The 16,346-nt window shown below is 44.8% G+C and overlaps 1 protein-coding gene and 1 pseudogene across 10 annotated transcripts in view; one reads left to right on the top strand and one right to left on the bottom strand.

Moving 5' to 3' along the window:
* LOC139235112 (LIM domain-binding protein 1-like) overlaps positions 1–10,465 on the top strand; it is a 35,095-nt gene extending 24,630 nt beyond the window's left edge. For 3 of the 10 annotated variants that reach the window (XM_070866284.1, XM_070866285.1, XM_070866286.1), the window contains one exon: positions 3,799–10,465. In XM_070866284.1, the coding sequence (XP_070722385.1) occupies positions 3,799–4,020 (222 nt within the window). In that variant the 3' untranslated portion in view covers positions 4,021–10,465. Of the gene's footprint in view, positions 1–411 lie in introns of all 10 variants that reach the window. The other 7 variants (XM_070866289.1, XM_070866293.1, XM_070866290.1 and 4 more) reach the window with 4 other exon arrangements.
* A 2,257-nt stretch (positions 10,466–12,722) lies between these two features.
* Positions 12,723–12,901, bottom strand: LOC139235230 (U2 spliceosomal RNA; annotated as a pseudogene).
* Positions 12,902–16,346: the final 3,445 nt, after the last annotated feature.

The following is a 16,346-nucleotide window of genomic DNA, read 5'->3' on the forward strand; positions in this document are numbered from 1 at the left end:
GCACACTGCAGCTCAGTCTTGAGTAATTAATGCTTACTCTTTGGTACTGAGGTTGATATGGTAGTAATGAGTAACTGTTCAGTGTACCGTGCATTGGAGACCAAGTTGTATTGAATAAGGCCCCTCTATATTGGTTCTGCATCCTGTGGAGTGTTGGCCACAATGCTTTTGAATTGATGGAGATGTGGTCATGCTTAGGAAAGGTAGCTGATTACACCGAGGCTCTGCTAAAGAACACAGCAGGTTTCTGCATTTTTTTTTGTTAGATCTGATATGACATTTAAAAAAAAAAAAAATTCTTAAAAAAATTCCAAAAACAAAACCTCTGCTGAAGATTTGCATGTGGCGAGTAAGTGGAGAATGAGTTTGGCAAGACGAACTTTTGATTAAGAGTGCCCTCTTCTCTTGCAGGTTCAACCTGAGAGTAACTTGCTGGGCTAAAAGGGTTTGGGATTGTAACCCTGCCCCCACACCCTGTCTAGGCCAAAGTAGAACGTTATTAGACAATAAGTGGGTCTCGGCAGCTGGGGAGGAGGCGGACTGCTTTGAAAACTCAGAAGATTGGTTTTCGTCTAATCCTCCGTGTCTTAGATATCGAGGGGCTTAAACGTGGTTAAAAGAAACAACATATTAATACTATTAGGATTTTCCAGAATCTAATCTGATGAGTTAAATTCCTTGAATCAAACCAGCCTTTGATTCTATCCCTGCCTGGTTTGGTAATGGGACAGAAAGATTTTGAAGAACAATGTAAGCGGCCTGAAAAACCCACCAACTTTTAACTCTGCACTTTGAAGATCAGACTTTTAATGCTTAATGTTCTTTTCTTTTGTAATAAACCCCTTTAAAATTGCAAAATGTTATAATTGGTTGTTCAGTAGTAATTTTGAGGCCTGGGTTATTCTAACATCAGATCGTGTCTTGTCGGATTTCAACAATAAACTGTACTAGCTCAGGTTATGTAGTGTTTCAAAAGATGTTAGTAATTAGGGCAAGGAAAGAAACCTTGTACTCTATAAATTTTGTACAAGATTCAGGCCATATAGTTTTTAAGTCATATTTGGACTAGTAATTAGTGCAGTTTTTAAACAGTAAAGCTTTGACTTTTTAAAAAAACTTTTTACTTCACAATGGACAATCATCAAACATTATGTACAGTGTGGCTTTTTACAGCCGTTGAGCTTTATACCTGTCAACTTTAAATAGTATAATCAGGAGAAACTTCCGCCCCTGTGAGCATAGGTAGCTGCACAACCCTCCCCCAGAGGAAAACCAGCTACAGGAGTACAAACCAATCCCTCGCATTACCTTACCCAAAGGAAGCAGAGTTTGAGGTTTATAGAAGAGCGCTGTCAGATCGGGATAATGTCAGATCACAGACACCGCCCACCCAAAGAAGACAGTTCCCCCCACCCCTCCACAAATTAACATAACAAATGCACAATGAACAGTATTGAGAGTAAAGAAGATGGCCAAGTTGGAGAGAAATTACCAGCACGTTGCTATGATGGGCGTAAGATGCTAACCTCACAAGCCTGCCCCCGCCCCCCCCTCCCCACCACACCCTAAACAGACATCCAGAAAAAGTTGCTGCAGTGTGGGGCGAGGAGTTGTCCATCATTTGGCAAGTTTATTCAAGTTTCGCCTGTTGATCGGGGCCACTTTGTGTATACCAGCATCCCAAATTGAGTCGTAATATCTGATGGGTAGTTTTGTTGAGAGATTTGAAACTTTTATCCTGTCCTCAACAAGGAAGGGTCAATCAGAAATATTGATGGACCGAAAGGGTTATAGCAACACACAGTGATACAGATCAGCAACTGCAGTAAATGTGGGGTACTAATAATCAGTAGGAAAGAAAGCTTGGCTGCAGTTAGGATCCATTTACAGATCTGAGCCGGTCCTTATTAGAAAAGGCATTTGAATAACAGCAGTCCTCTTCTATGTTGAAGAGCTGCAGGTCCTCAAACAAGAGTAATCTGGGTCTGACTCCCTGAAATTAGCCTGTGTAATTGACTGGGGAGAATTTGCAAAACAGAATACTAACTCTGCTGAGCAAATGACAACGACAGCATCATCTTTTGGGCCATATCCTTTTTTAAATGTTCAATTGAATGGGGAAGGAAGATATTTTGGTTTAACCAAGGAGTGTTAGCGCGAGAAACTTGGGATCCCAGTTGCTTAAAGCCAATATATTGCCCCCGTCAGCAAATAGTTTTTAAGTTTGGGGAGCAATGTGCCTGAGCTACCTTATACCTTGGCAAAACACTGCACTACTCAGTATCTGCCACAGCATGGAAGTCACAATTGGATCTGACAAGTGGTTGTGGAGCATTGTTGTCCATTCCACCTTATGGTGGTAAAGCCCAGCATATGCACTAAGATTCAGTTACCAAAGGAACAAAAGAGGACGCTAGGGCCACCTCTTGGTCTCTGTAAGGGTAAAAATCACCAGATGCCTCCCCATTTGTAAGCGCTGAGGGGCAATGCAGCTGGTGTCGAGGGAATGGACCAAAATCATGCCCATCGCACGTTCTTGTCTGCTGCAGGTGATACGGACAGCAATTGTGCCCACTCTGAGCTCTTGTCTGCTTATAGGCAGCAGCAAGAGGGACCTTGTCCCACTACCCAATCTTGCCATAGACGGGATAGACAGAAATTATACCCACTGCATACTCTTGCCTACAGTAGGCTGCGTGGACAGGAATCATGGCCACTTTTGCAGTTGTGGCCAGTGCAGAGCAGGCCTGTGTCCAACTCACGATCTTGCTGCCTGTAGATGGCATGGCCTGTAATCTCGCCCACCGTATGCTCAGGCCTATCGCAGGCAGTGTGGATTGCAATCGTGTCTGCCTCCCACTCTTACCTGCTGTGAATATTCATTCATTTTGTAAACTGGGTTTTAACTTCAAAAACCAAGTTCTCCTCTCCGTAAACCAGTTCCTAAATGTCTGAGTGCCTCTGACGGTATAACGTTGTCACTTCACCAGTATGAATGCAAAGTTAAGGACATTGACAAAGAGATGGAAACGTTGGCAGTTTATTACACTGGCCACTGGCAGAATCATTTTTACATTTCACGCCATATTCTTTGAATTTCTTCTCCTGTCGGGTTTCCCATTGCTCAAGCTCAGTGCCATGCTGACTCTGTCAGCAAAGCACGTGGGGTATATGATTGGAAAATGATTTGCCCTTCCTCCCTAGCAGAGCTGTTGTCAGCGTGAATTACTCTATTCACAGCCCCGTTGTAAGCCTGTCTGTGGAGAGGAGAGTGCGATTGTCGCTCACACCTGTGATGTAGACTATGACCTTCTGCCAAGGGTCTGCTGATCATCTGCTCGAGCTGCTTGGCCGACCACAGGATAACTCCTCACAGTACTTTCCCTTCAAACCACACGAGGGTAGAGGTAAATTTAAATTGCAGTTGGTACAAATTAAACCGTCGTAAGCCCTTTACAGGGTTAGTTAACTCAGGCACTGAAAACACTATGGAATAGCTGATTGGTACATTTAAATACTGCAAGCTACTAATTTTAGACATTCAACTGAACTAAAACCAGTCCAGCTACACAAATATTTTGGGGGATCTTCAATTGGTCCCTGTAGCACGAGAACCGAACTGGGGCAGAAATTCTGGCCCTGCTGCTCCCATTCCAGCCAGACGCACAGAATCACTGGGTTATATTCAAGGAAAATGCATTAACCGGTGCTGAGTTGAAGTGTGAGGAAACGGGAAAAAAAAGAATTCTTTTCTGCTGTCTTTGCTGTGGTTTAATCGATGCGACCTACTCATTGTAGGATGTTATGGTTGTGGGTGAGCCAGCACTAATGGGTGGGGAGTTCGGTGACGAGGATGAGCGCCTAATCACGCGGTTAGAGAACGGCCAGTATGATGCAGCCAATGGTATCGATGAGGAGGACGACTTCCGTAACTTGCCAGCCTTGGGGAATAGCAGTCCTTGGAACAGTAAACCGCCATCGAGCCAGGAGAGCAAGTCTGATAACCCTACGTCTCAGTAACGGTACTGGGAGCTTTCATAACAATTTAACAATTGCAGGGACTGACGCACTCGGAGGTTTAACCCTCCCGTGGCACAAACAGGTATTCAGTCGTGAACAAAATGCTTCTTGAACAGTGATCCCAGGGCAAAAAATAAGTGTATTAGCTTTTTTTTTTAAATGAAACTGCAGCCTATTAGAGGGTAAATGTGGCGCTGAACCGTACAGAGGATCACCAGGCCGAGGTTCAGACCCCAGTCTATACTGACTTCGCCTCTGCTTCTGTGGGCTAAGGAGGCGGTGAGCAGGCAGGGTTCCTGCTCCTGATTGCTATCTAGTGGCTCCTGCTGGAAAGTGCATGTGGGTGAATATTGCATGAGATGTAGGCTTGTGGTTGAACAGCGCGCTGGAAGTCACTAGCCAGGCTCCCACGTGAAGAATCCCACTTGGCTGAAGAATCAGACGGGGGCCCAATGTCCGTGGAACTGCACCTCTGCAAAAGTCAGTGCTATTGAGAGAAAAGGGAGAAAATTAGAAGGAAAATGGGCAACCCAGTCACTCTGTCGATGGCATGTTGGCCTCTTTAGCAGGAGCATTGCAGCCTCCCTGATGGTTTCACGAGAGCTCATTCAGGGATCTCTGCCAGCTGTTTAAAAGGGGAGCTTCGCTTAACTGTCCAGCCCTGAATGGAGCTGAGCTCAAGGGGCTGAATAAATGGGCTTTTCTCAATCGAAAATGCTGGGAACACTCAGCAGGTTAAGGCAGCATCTGTGGAGAGAGAAAGGTGACAAAAGGTCACCGACCTGAAACGTTAACTCTGTTTCTCTCCCCACAGATGCTGCCTGACCAGCTGAGTGTTTGCAGCATTCTCTGTTTATAGTTCAGATTTGTTTTGGCTTTTATCATTCCTTCCACTTTCCCAGATACCACATACACCTTTACAGGCTGGCAGTGGCACTGACTGTGCACTTGGCACTTTCAGATGCAGAAACTTTTATAAAAAATTAAAAAAAAATCTTTTAAGAACATAAGAACATAAGAATTAGGAACAGGAGTAGGCCATCTAGCCCATCGAGCCTGCTCCGCCATTCAACAAGATCATGGCTGATCTGGCCGTGGACTCAGCTCCACTTACCCGCCCGCTCCCCATAACCCTTAATTCCCAAAAATCTATCTATCTGTGATTTGAATACATTTAATGAGCTAGCCTCAACTGCTTCCTTGGGCAGAGAATTCCACAGATTCACAACCCTCTGGGAGAAGAAATTCCTTCTCAACTCGGTTTTAAATTGGCTCCCCCGTATTTTGAGGCTGTGCCCCCTAGTTCTAGTCTCCCCGACCAGTGGAAACAACCTCTGTGCCTCTATCTTGTCTATTCCTTTCATTATTTTAAATGTTTCTATAAGATCACCCCTCATCCTTCTGAACTCCAACGAGTAAAGACCCAGTCTACTCAATCTATCATCATAAGGTAACCCCCTCATCTCCGGAATCAACCTAGTGAATCGTCTCTGTACCCCCTCCAAAGCTAGTATATCCTTCCTTTAGTAAGGTGACCAAAACTGCACGCAGTACTCCAGGTGCGGCCTCACCAATACCCTATACAGTTGCAGCAGGACCTCCCTGCTTTTGTACTCCATCCCTCTCGCAATGAAGGCCAACATTCCATTTGCCTTCCTGATTACCTGCTGCACCTGCAAACTAACTTTTTGGGATTCATGCACAAGGACCCCCAGGTCCCTCTGCACCTCAGCATGACGTAATTTCTCCCCATTCAAATAATATTCCCTTTTACTGTTTTTTTTCCCAAGGTGGATGACCTCACATTTTCCAACATTGTATTCCATCTGCCAAACCTTAGTCCATTCGCTTAACCTATCCAAATCTCTTTGCAGCCTCTCTGTGTCCTCTACATAACCCGCTTTCCCACTAATCTTTGTGTCATCTTCAAATTTTGTTACACTACACTCCGTCCCCTCTTCCAGGTCATCGATGTATATTGTAAACAGTTGTGGTCCCAGCACCGATCTCTGTGGCACACCACTAACCACCGATTTCCAACCCGAAAAGGACCTATTTATCCCGACTCTCTGCTTTCTGTTAGCTAGCCAATTCTCTATCCATGCTAATACATTTCCTCTGACTCCGCGTACCTTTATCCTCCAGTAACCTTTTGTGTGACACCTTATTGAATGCCTTTTGGAAATCTAAATATACCACATCCATCGGTACACCTCTATCCACCATGCTCGTTATATCCTCAAAGAATTCCAGTAAATTAGTTAAACATGATTTCCCCTTCATGAATCCATGTTGCGTCTGCTTGATTGCACTATTCCTATCTAGATGACCCGCTATTTCTTCCTTAATGATAGCTTCAAGCATTTTCCCCACTACAGATGTTAAACTAGTGGCTGCACGAAGTTATAAAAACTGTTAGAATTGATATTTTTTGTATATACAAAACTCCAATTTTTATCGAATGCGCATTAATGATATAACCAGTCATGGGAAAACAAATAACATTGCTATATTAATAATGGATTTGAATTTTTTTTTCAAAATGTGAAAGCACCAATCTTATATCCCCACCTCTTTGTAACAGCTAATAAGGGGCCACAAGCTCCTGCTTAAACTGCATGGTCCAAAGGGGCTATCAGATCCAACGCTCCTTCCCTCATGAAGATCTAAAATATAAAGATTTTCTTCTCCGAGAGTTTAAAGTTAAAAGGCCCTCTGTGTTTTCCTGACTGCATTTAACCCAATAAAGTAGGCTTGAATCAGGGAATACTCTATCCAGTATGCTGCAGCTTCCAGTGGGACCAGGCCAAGTTTATAACAGTCGGAGTGGGGTTTGGTTTTAGTCTGCCTGCAGTTCTGATTTAATGCACTTATTTTTGCCCTGCTATCAACTGATATTTCTGTTCTGTGGTGATGTGCGACACTGTAAATGTGAAGTGGTGATGAATTGGTTTTTATTGCATTGCACAGGTTGATTTTTGCGTTGTGCAGTTTATTTGAATTGAAATTTTTTTTTTTTTCTCCCCATTGTCAAACATTGGAAAAACCTGGAATTAATAACTTGCTTCTTAAATTTCCGGCAGGTTTGTAAAACAGCTGGAAACACACTGTGCGGCGGAACATTGTCTGCCAAGCAGACCGTTCCGGCAGTCACTTTGTTCTGCCCGGAAAACAAATTTGGGCTCTAGATTTGTCACGATGGAAGGCTCCCACCCTTCCAGTGGGACCTGTGCTACTTCGCTCCCGCCCACCACCCCGGCAGGTATGGAAGTTCTGGGATTTGATGGGATTTTCAGGAATTCCAGAACTTGCCGAAATGCTGAGCTACGAATTGAAAGGCGTGATTAGTTCATGGTCAGTTTTTTCTTTTGTAATTTTTTATTTCTCCCGTCTGTTTAGATGCTCCATGCCATGCACCATTCTTAGGCTGAGAGGACAGATCCCTGACCCCAGGCCTCCGTCAATGTCGCTGTTGACCCGGCAGCTCCGAGGTGTGTGAGAACGGTTCAGGGTAATCCAAAATGGCTGCCACTCACCGTCTCCCTGGCACTGCTAGGCTGAGATCCGGAACTCGCTACATGGAGGATTGTGGATGCTGAACTGTATCCGGTCAGTCCGCAGCATGGTGTCTTGGGAGTGCTAGCACACTGCACAACTCCAACAGCCATTTTGTCCTGTTTCCTGTCATGCAGGTTGTGATTGGAGATCAGGGCAACAAAAAACAAATTCATTCATTGAAAGAATAATTAAAAAGCATCTGATTACAAGAGAAATGGGAAAAGTAAATGATTTCAAGCTGAGAAGGGAACGGAGGGAGTGTCTGTCCAGTTGTTAACATGTCACTAACTGAACCAGGTACACTAAGTGACGGAATGGATGGTGTGTTGGGTTATATAGTGCTGACTGTACAGTGTTGTGTTGTTGAGCTGTGCAGAAGGTTCCTGTCCCTATGCTGAGGAACAAAGTTTGGGACCAGCGGCTCGCCTGCTTCTGTTAATTTTCCTGAAATTGGACACCATTCTTTCTGTAAAACAAAATCAGAGAATGCTGGGACCACAGAGTCAGCCGGCAGCTGCGGAGGGAGCCGGCAAATTAACATTCTTCAGAATTCTGTTTCTGTGCCGAAGCTCTGTTGCGCTGTTTCCTCTGAGTCTGCTTGAAGGAAGGCAGGGAAAAAACCCGAAGAGAAAATATCGGCACGTGGGTTTCAAACGTTCCGACAGTGGCGGTGCCCCATCAAATCAGTCGGCCAGCGTGGAGCCAGGTTGGAATTTTCAAACCTTCTGCACATCCCACACCTGAGCCGTGTTATTACTGGAGCTTTTCCTGTGTCGCGGGAGATGGGAAACGGTGTGGAGCAGCTTCTCTCCGCACATGGTGGCAGCGACGAGATTCCCTCTACACCCTTTCTTGTGTTTTTCTTTGATTGATTGTCGATGACTTAATTGGCGCTAGCCTTTATAGTTTGGGATCAGATGTGACGCCCCCGCGTGTAAACACGTTAATTGTGCAGCTTCGAATGAACTCTCAGATTCATTGTATCGTTTGATGTGGGCGCTGTCATGATTGTATTTGCTGTCGTCCCTTAAATGTACTCGGATGTTTTTGACAAAGACAGGTCCCATTTTCTGGACGGGAGGGTATTCCCAGCCTCTGTTCAGCATGTTGCCAGTCAGACTGATCTATCTGGGGCCACAGTGAGCGGTAGCACCTCGTGTCCTGTTCAGCGTATCGAATTACCTTCAGCACGCTAGTCGCTGTGCCCACAGTCTCGTCAGCAAGTGTTGTCAGGATGTGTTGGTTTAGATTGATAGCCCCCAGGATGACATCTTTGTGTCGTGTTAGGAAATGTTGAGAGTGAGTCTCAGTGTGAAGATAAATAGTACTTTCTCTTTTTAAACAAATTAAGGTGTATAGCTTTTAGGTGTTGGAAGAGAACTATTAGAACGCAGATTAAGTATGTGGTGTAGTTTATATGCTTCTGTGTCTTACAGTCTGAGATTTATTCCTTATTTCACAGCCTTTTGTCAATGAGACATGCAGGTGAAAGCATTCTAGTGCTACAGGGCCCACATTTCCCCCGTTTATCTGTAGGAAGCAGATTAATGAATTGGATGAGCCGAGATTATCCAATGTCCAGAGCAAGGAGTGAGAGAACTTGGAGCAACATTAACAGTTGGCTCGACCATTGCAAGACAACTGAATAACTTCAACTGCCAAACTACCTTTTCCCTCTGAAGTCACACTGCATTTTCTTAATTGCCAGAATTGATCATTTTGTTTATGCTGGGTATGGCACTGCCAAATATCTACCAGGGTGGATCCCGTCAGTATAGTGAGTTTCAGTAAGATTGGTGGGCAACAGAGCAGATTAAAATACAGTACACTCAGCAATTCATGTGCAATTGTGTCCAGTGCTAGACACTTCAGTCTAATTTTTCAGTTCAGTTGTGTCTGCGTTAGTGATAGAAGCTAGTGTGTTTACGTATTGGTAGAAAACCTATAACCATCTGGCATTCACACTTAACATGACTGCCTCCTACACCTGCAACCATTGGTTACTGTCAGCACAGTGTACTGTCTGGTAAAGCCCTGCTTAATACTGTTGGGCAAGAATTGTGCTTCTAAATCAGCAAGATACATTATGGTTTACACAAGTACAGTGCTTTCCACTAACTGCACATGGTTACTGCTACGGTAGTACAGTGCTGTCTACTAAACTGCTCTCTGATTGGAGGGTCATTTTTAACCCTTTGACCCGTGATGTTGCCCTCGCTGAAAGGTGGTGAGTGGCTGGGTGTAGCTATGTTTCTGAATATGCTGTAGCGTGGCGGGCGCCCAGGTACGGCAGTGTTTCAGGCCTCATTGAGGGTGATGGGTGCACAGGTTTAGGTTATGTTTCAGTCCTGCCCTTAGGTTTAGCATTTCCCATAGCAGTGGGGGTGGAGAGAAGGCATGTTCTCCTTTCACACAGTCAACGTGTTGGAACTTTACCAGGTCTTGCACTTTGAACCCAAGGACAAGGCTGCCCTCAGTCATAATTCTGATCACACTTTAGATAGGGTGCTGACGAAGAGATAATAGCTGTCATGAAAATGAAGTCCAGGATTAAAGAAAGCCCCTTGGTCCCAGCTTTACTGTCTCTTGTTTGTTTAAATTGTGATCGGTAATGTGTACATTTTTCATCATTTTTTTTAATAAGCTGTGAAATCCTGGGTGACTTTTGACCTGTAAGCACTTGCATAAGTGGCAGGAGTTTGTAAAGTTGTTTTTATGCTGGGCAAGAGATGAAGGTGATGATATTGGCCTACTTATACTTTTCTGAACGTGTAAAGAAATGTTACATCCTTTTGTACCAGATCACTATAGACTAAAACCTTCGGTTCCTGTTGGTTTGACCCATTACAAATTGTTAAGCTATTTGAATAAAAACTTTTCTCAGCGATATGTGTCTGATAATTTTTTGTTTATATCTGTTTGCCTCTATTTAACCCCTTTAGGTCGTTACTACTGTCTCCTGTAGCGTGGGCTACTTGTACGTTCAGACCTGTGGCAGAAGGTCAGCTATGGTGTATTCTGGTGTAGACCTCTGTTGCCATTCTAAGAACATAAGAAATAGGAGCAGGAGTAAGCCATAAGGCCCCTCGAGCCTGCTCTGCCATTCAATAAGATCATGGCTGATCTGATCATGGACTCAGCTCCACTTCCCCACCTGCTCCCCATAACCCTTTATTCCTTTATTGCTCAAAAATCTGTCTATCTCCACCTTAAATATATTCAATGACCCAGCCTCCACAGCTCTCTGGGGCAGAGAATTCCACAGATTTACAACCCTCTGAGAGAAGAAATTCCTCCTCATCTCAGTTTTAAATGGGCAATCCCTTATTCTGAGACTATGCCCCTAGTTTTAATTTCCCCGATGAGTGAAAATATCCTCTCTGCATCCACCTTGTCGAGCTCCCTCATTATCTTATAAGTTTCAATAAGATCACCTCTCATTCTTCTGAACTCCAATGTGTATAGGTCCAACCTACTCAACCTATCCTCATAAGTCAACCCCCTCATCTCCGGAATCAACCTAGTGAACCTTCTCTGAACAACCTCCAATGCAAGTATATCCTTCCTTAAATACGGAGACCAAAACTGCACACAATACTCTAGGTGTGGTCTCACCAATACCCTGTACAGTTGTAGCAGGAATTCTCTGTTTTTATACTGCATCCCCCTTGCAATAAAGGCCAACATTTCATTTGCCTTCCTGATCACTTGCTGTACCTGCATACTAACTGTTTGTGTTTCATGCACAAGGACCCCCAGGTCCCTCTGTACTGTAGCACTTTGACATTTTTCTCCATTTAAATTATAATTTGCTTTTCTGTTATTTCTGCCAAAGTGGATAACCTCACATTTTCCCACATTATACTCCATCTGCCACTCACTTAGCCTGTCTTTATCCCTTTGCAGATTTTTTGTGTCTTTAATCAGGAGACTGGTGAAAAGGGGCATAGTCCCACAGACATTTACAGCACAGAAGGAGGCCATTCAGCCCATCATATCTGTTCTAGCTCTTTGGTGGAGGAATGCAAGACAAGTGCGACTAAACTGCTCTGTGCCCATAGTTCTGTACTCAGATGTTTATCCGCCTTTTCTTTTAAACTCACTGGTTCCCGTTCCCTCCTCTCTTCCCAGCTCAGTGTTCTGCTCCCCCTTCGCTTATCCACCATTGTGCCCAGTCCTCCTTTATGGCTGCCGCAGATAGTCTTCACAACCTCTCCCAACCTTGCTCATCGTTGCATCTTTGCTACACCGTGCTCATTGTGGCTTGTCCTGCCTTCTCCCTCCCTCATGGCCTCTAACTCTTTCTCCTGGCTTCCAACCCTGCTATACCTATTGCCCCAACCAGGCATAGCACTCCACTATCGATCTTTCCTTCCCAGCCTCTAACCTTGTCGACCTCCACCCTTCCTGCCTTTAACCCCACTCTACCTTCCCTCTCGGTTTTCTACTGATCTCCAGCGTTACAGACTTCCTTTTGCCCTGGTCCATTTATACCCTGCCCTCTCAGTGCCATGGAAGATTGACCAGTTGGCATCTGTATGTACGTTGGTGTATACATAAAATCCTTGATTTGGACGCACTAACAGTAGTCGTACTACATACGAACAATGACGGACAGGTAAAGACCCTCTGGCCCATTGAACCTGTCCCACACAATTGCGATGCCTTGTGTATCACGACATATACACTCCGCCCCACCCCGAAACCATGGGATCTCCCGGGAGAGGCAAAAAACATAAAATTCCTAGGCCAATTCGACAAAAAAATCTGGGAAATTCCTCTCCGACTAATCTAGGCGATTGAAACTAGTCCAGGAGATTACTAGTCAGGAGATTACTAGTCAGGAGACTACTAGTCCAGGAATTCCCTGCAGTGCCTACCTAGTGTAAGAGGCGATCTCCGCCGCAGCCAGAAACACCCAGCTTTCGTTTGAAGGAACTCGGCGAGTGTGCATCCACCACATGAAAGGGCAGCTTGTTCCAGAGGTCGATTATTCTCTGGGAAAAGAGCCACCTCCTGACGTCTAACCTCGATCTAACCCTATTTTTTAATTTTTTTTTAATCCAATTTCATTCCAGATCAACTCTAACGCCAAAGATCACTTTGCGCCAATGTGTTTGATCTTAGGCCAGAAGGCCGAGAGGCGAAGTTGCATCGTTCCTGGAAATATTGCAATACCAGGTCGGTGCATGGAGAGGACGGGGCAAGCCCCTGATCCAGCTCCCTGTCCAAAAATCAATTCAATATCATGTCCCCATAGGGGATATTAAACTGATAAGAACAGATACTACACTTGATCTTAGCCAAAAGGCCGAGAATCGATCTAACCCTATACACAACTTAAATTTGTAATACTGTTGGCTATTCGTGCCTTCACCACAGAATGTCACTGTAACCTCACAAACCTAATATAACCGGTTAGTCATGCTGGTCCCATGGCACTGCAACCTCTCTCTTGTCTGTTGAAACAAAACTAGCCCACAGACTAGTCCGATTAAACTGTTTTGTGCCCACAGGTATTCTTTCTCGTCAGATACTTAGCTACTTTTTTTTACCAGATGCAGTGGTCTCAGCCCCTGACTGAGGAAGGCCACACGAGACGCACGTGTTTGTGTGTTTTTTTTAATTCGTTCACGGGATGTGGGCGTCACTGGCAAGGCCGGCATTTATTACCCATCCCTAACTGCCCCTTGAGAAGGTGGTGGCGAGCTGCCTTCTTGAACCGCTGCAGTCCGTGTGGTGAAGGTGCTCCCACAGTGCTGTTAGGGAGGGAGTTCCAGGATCTTGACCCAGCGACGATGAAAGAACGGCCGATATATTTCCAAGTCAGAGTGGTGTGTGTGACTTGGAGGGGAACTTGCAGGTGAAGGTGTTCCCATGCGTCTGCTGCCCTTGCCCTTCTATGTAGAGGTCACAGGTATGGGAGGTACTGTTTATGTTTGGCCGTGTGTGTGTGCATGCATACCATATAGATGTTTATCCGAATAACGCTAGTGACCCCAATGCTTTTGTTTCCTTTCACTCAACCAGGTTTGTATTCACACTGTTACATTTCTTCAAATACCATATATCTGAAAAAATTGGAATGAGTTTCCTGTGAGACAGATGAAATTCCATGAACAGCCATTAAAAAAAAATGTCTATTAAAGGCAAGTCATACACAAAGTTAACTCTGGAATTATAGGTTATAAGAGAATGCTAACAAATGACTTGGACTATAATGCATTTCCAGATTTATCCTCCCAGTTGAACATTATTGTTAAAGCACTAAACATTATTTCACAGCATCCAGGCAAAACAAAATAATTTGCTGCTCTGATGAATTCCAGCAGCATAAAAGAAGCTATTCAGTAGGACACCACCTTTCTATATTGCTCATTGTGTACGAAATATGTCTTGATACTCCACAGGGCAATGACTAGAACCAAAATGGGCATCATGCAGAAGGGAAAGAGCTGGAGAGTGAAGAAACAGTTGATGAAAAGTGTCTTTGGTAAACTCTCGGGAGGGAAGGCAGGTGCCAAGTCGAAGGAGGAAGTGCTCAAGGTCATTGCCTAAAAGAATAGTTGTGTGCGGAGGAGTTTGCTGAGGTCGGGTGGAGTGTTAGGCATGAATGGATCCGAACAAAATGAAAACGATTAGCATTTATCTGGCGTAGGGTGGCGTGGAATTTGGCGAGAAAGCAAACTCTTGGGCCCGGAATTTGCGGTTAGAAGTGAAGGCGTCCGCCGCTGGCCCCGAAGTACGCTTCGCACAAGGGTCTCGCCATCCCTGTGTCGAGAACTTCGGGTCTTCCGACCTTCAAATGTGGCTCAGTGGGCAGCACACTCGCCTCTGAGTCAGAAGGTTGTGGGTTCAAGTCCCACTCCAGAGACTTGAGCACAAAAGTCTAGGCTGACACTCCCAGTGCAGTACTGAGGGAGTGCTGCACTGTCGGAGGTGCCATCTTTCGGATGAGATGTTAAACCGAGGTCCCATGTGCTCTCTCAGGTGGACGTAAAAGATCCCATGGCACTAGTTCAGAGAGCAGGGGAGTTATCCCTGGTGCCCTGGCCAATATTTATCCCTCAATTAGCAGTACAAAAACAGATTATCTAGTCATTATCACATTGCTGTTTGTGGGAGCTTGCTGTGTGCAAATTGGCTGCTGCATTTCCCACATTACACTCCAAAAATACTTCATTGGTTGTAAAGCGCTTTGAGACATCCGGTGGTCATGAAAGACGCTATAGAAATGCAAGTCTTTCAATTCACTGTAGTGGGGATTCCTTAGTACGACCTGCTGTAATGTGAATAAGCTGACTAAACAGCCAATCAAAATGTAGAATTCTCACACATCGAACAAGGAAGTGGGTAAGCTCTTAAAATTCTATAATGTTAGAGAGAGCAAAACAGTGACTGGGACTCTCACATGAGGAAAAGGCAAAGCTGAAATAAAGATGGACAAACTTTTTTAAAAAAAATTTTTTACAAACGTTTTTATTAAAATGGACAAATTCTACACTGCACAAAATTAAAATTAGCTTTCCAGGCCCTTAACATTTGTTTAGCAATAATAACACCGTCAAAACCCCAGTGACACCTAATCCCTTTGGGTCTAACTTTTAGCGGGGAATTTAACAACATACTGACTATGGAAGCGCCGAAATTTTCATCAGTTGCAATGATTTAGATGGTTACATAGATTGTCGGCCGTGTGTGTGTGTGTGTGTGTGTGTGGGGGGGGGGGGGGGGGGAGGCGGGGGGGCACAGCCTAGCCTGTTCCGCAGCTGTCACTGACGGACAGCATCGTCAGGATTTCCACACGCGGCAAATCCCGATGTTGCGGACCATGTCGGAATCGGATTGCCGGTGAGCAAATTCCGGGAGGTCACGAATTCTGGAGGAGTTGTTTCTGGAAGGTAGCAGTGGGAAAACTAGCCCGGCGAATGTTGGAGAAATGAAGTGTCTCCAGTGAATAATGGCCGGGATTGGGTTTTGACAACGGAGTGCTGGGATGGACACAGGCAACGCTTCTTCCCTAATTATTTCTGCTCACACTCCTCGTGCAGATAGATGGGCAGTTATTTATTGGGTCAAATTGCAGGGTCTTGTTTCTGGGACTTTACATCTCCATTGATGAAGTGACAGGGTTGATGAAGTAAGTGCAGGAAATGTATCTCTGCCCATATTTTATTCCCTTTCCTGTTTTTTTATAACCCCCTCATCTTATGTATTTTCTCTCTCTGTTTCCCGTGGCAGCTGGTAATTATTCCGCCATTCACATCCTCTCTAGACTCATCTTTTTTCTAACTTCTGCCATTACCATCTCAAATCAGCCCATTATCCCTTTAGTCTCTCAAATCTCTCCTGCCTTCCACCCTATCCCTTTTGTTCTTTCCTCTCCTCCCCCTTTCAGTACTCCTTCAGAATCCGTTCATTTCGAACTTTTGATGAAGGGACATCGACCTGAAAACGTTAACTCTTGTTTCCCTCTCCACAGATGCTGCCTGACCCGCTGAGATTTCCAGCATTTTCTGTTTTTATTTCAGATTCCAGCATCCGCAGTGTTTTGCTGTAGCGTTGTTGCAGTAGGTGTAGACATGGGCTTTCGAAAGGCATGTGATAAAGTACCACGTAACGGACTTTATTCGGACAATAAAAGAACAAGGGAGGTGGTAACTTGGGTGCGAAATGGGCTAAGGGATAGGAGGCAGAGCGTCGTAGTGACCGGATGTTTTCTGACAGGAGAGAAGTTGCAGTGGGGTTCCACAGGTGTTGGTTTTGGG

This window comes from Pristiophorus japonicus, chromosome 22, assembly GCF_044704955.1.
Source record: "Pristiophorus japonicus isolate sPriJap1 chromosome 22, sPriJap1.hap1, whole genome shotgun sequence".
In the NCBI taxonomy this organism is placed as follows: domain Eukaryota; kingdom Metazoa; phylum Chordata; class Chondrichthyes; family Pristiophoridae; genus Pristiophorus; species Pristiophorus japonicus.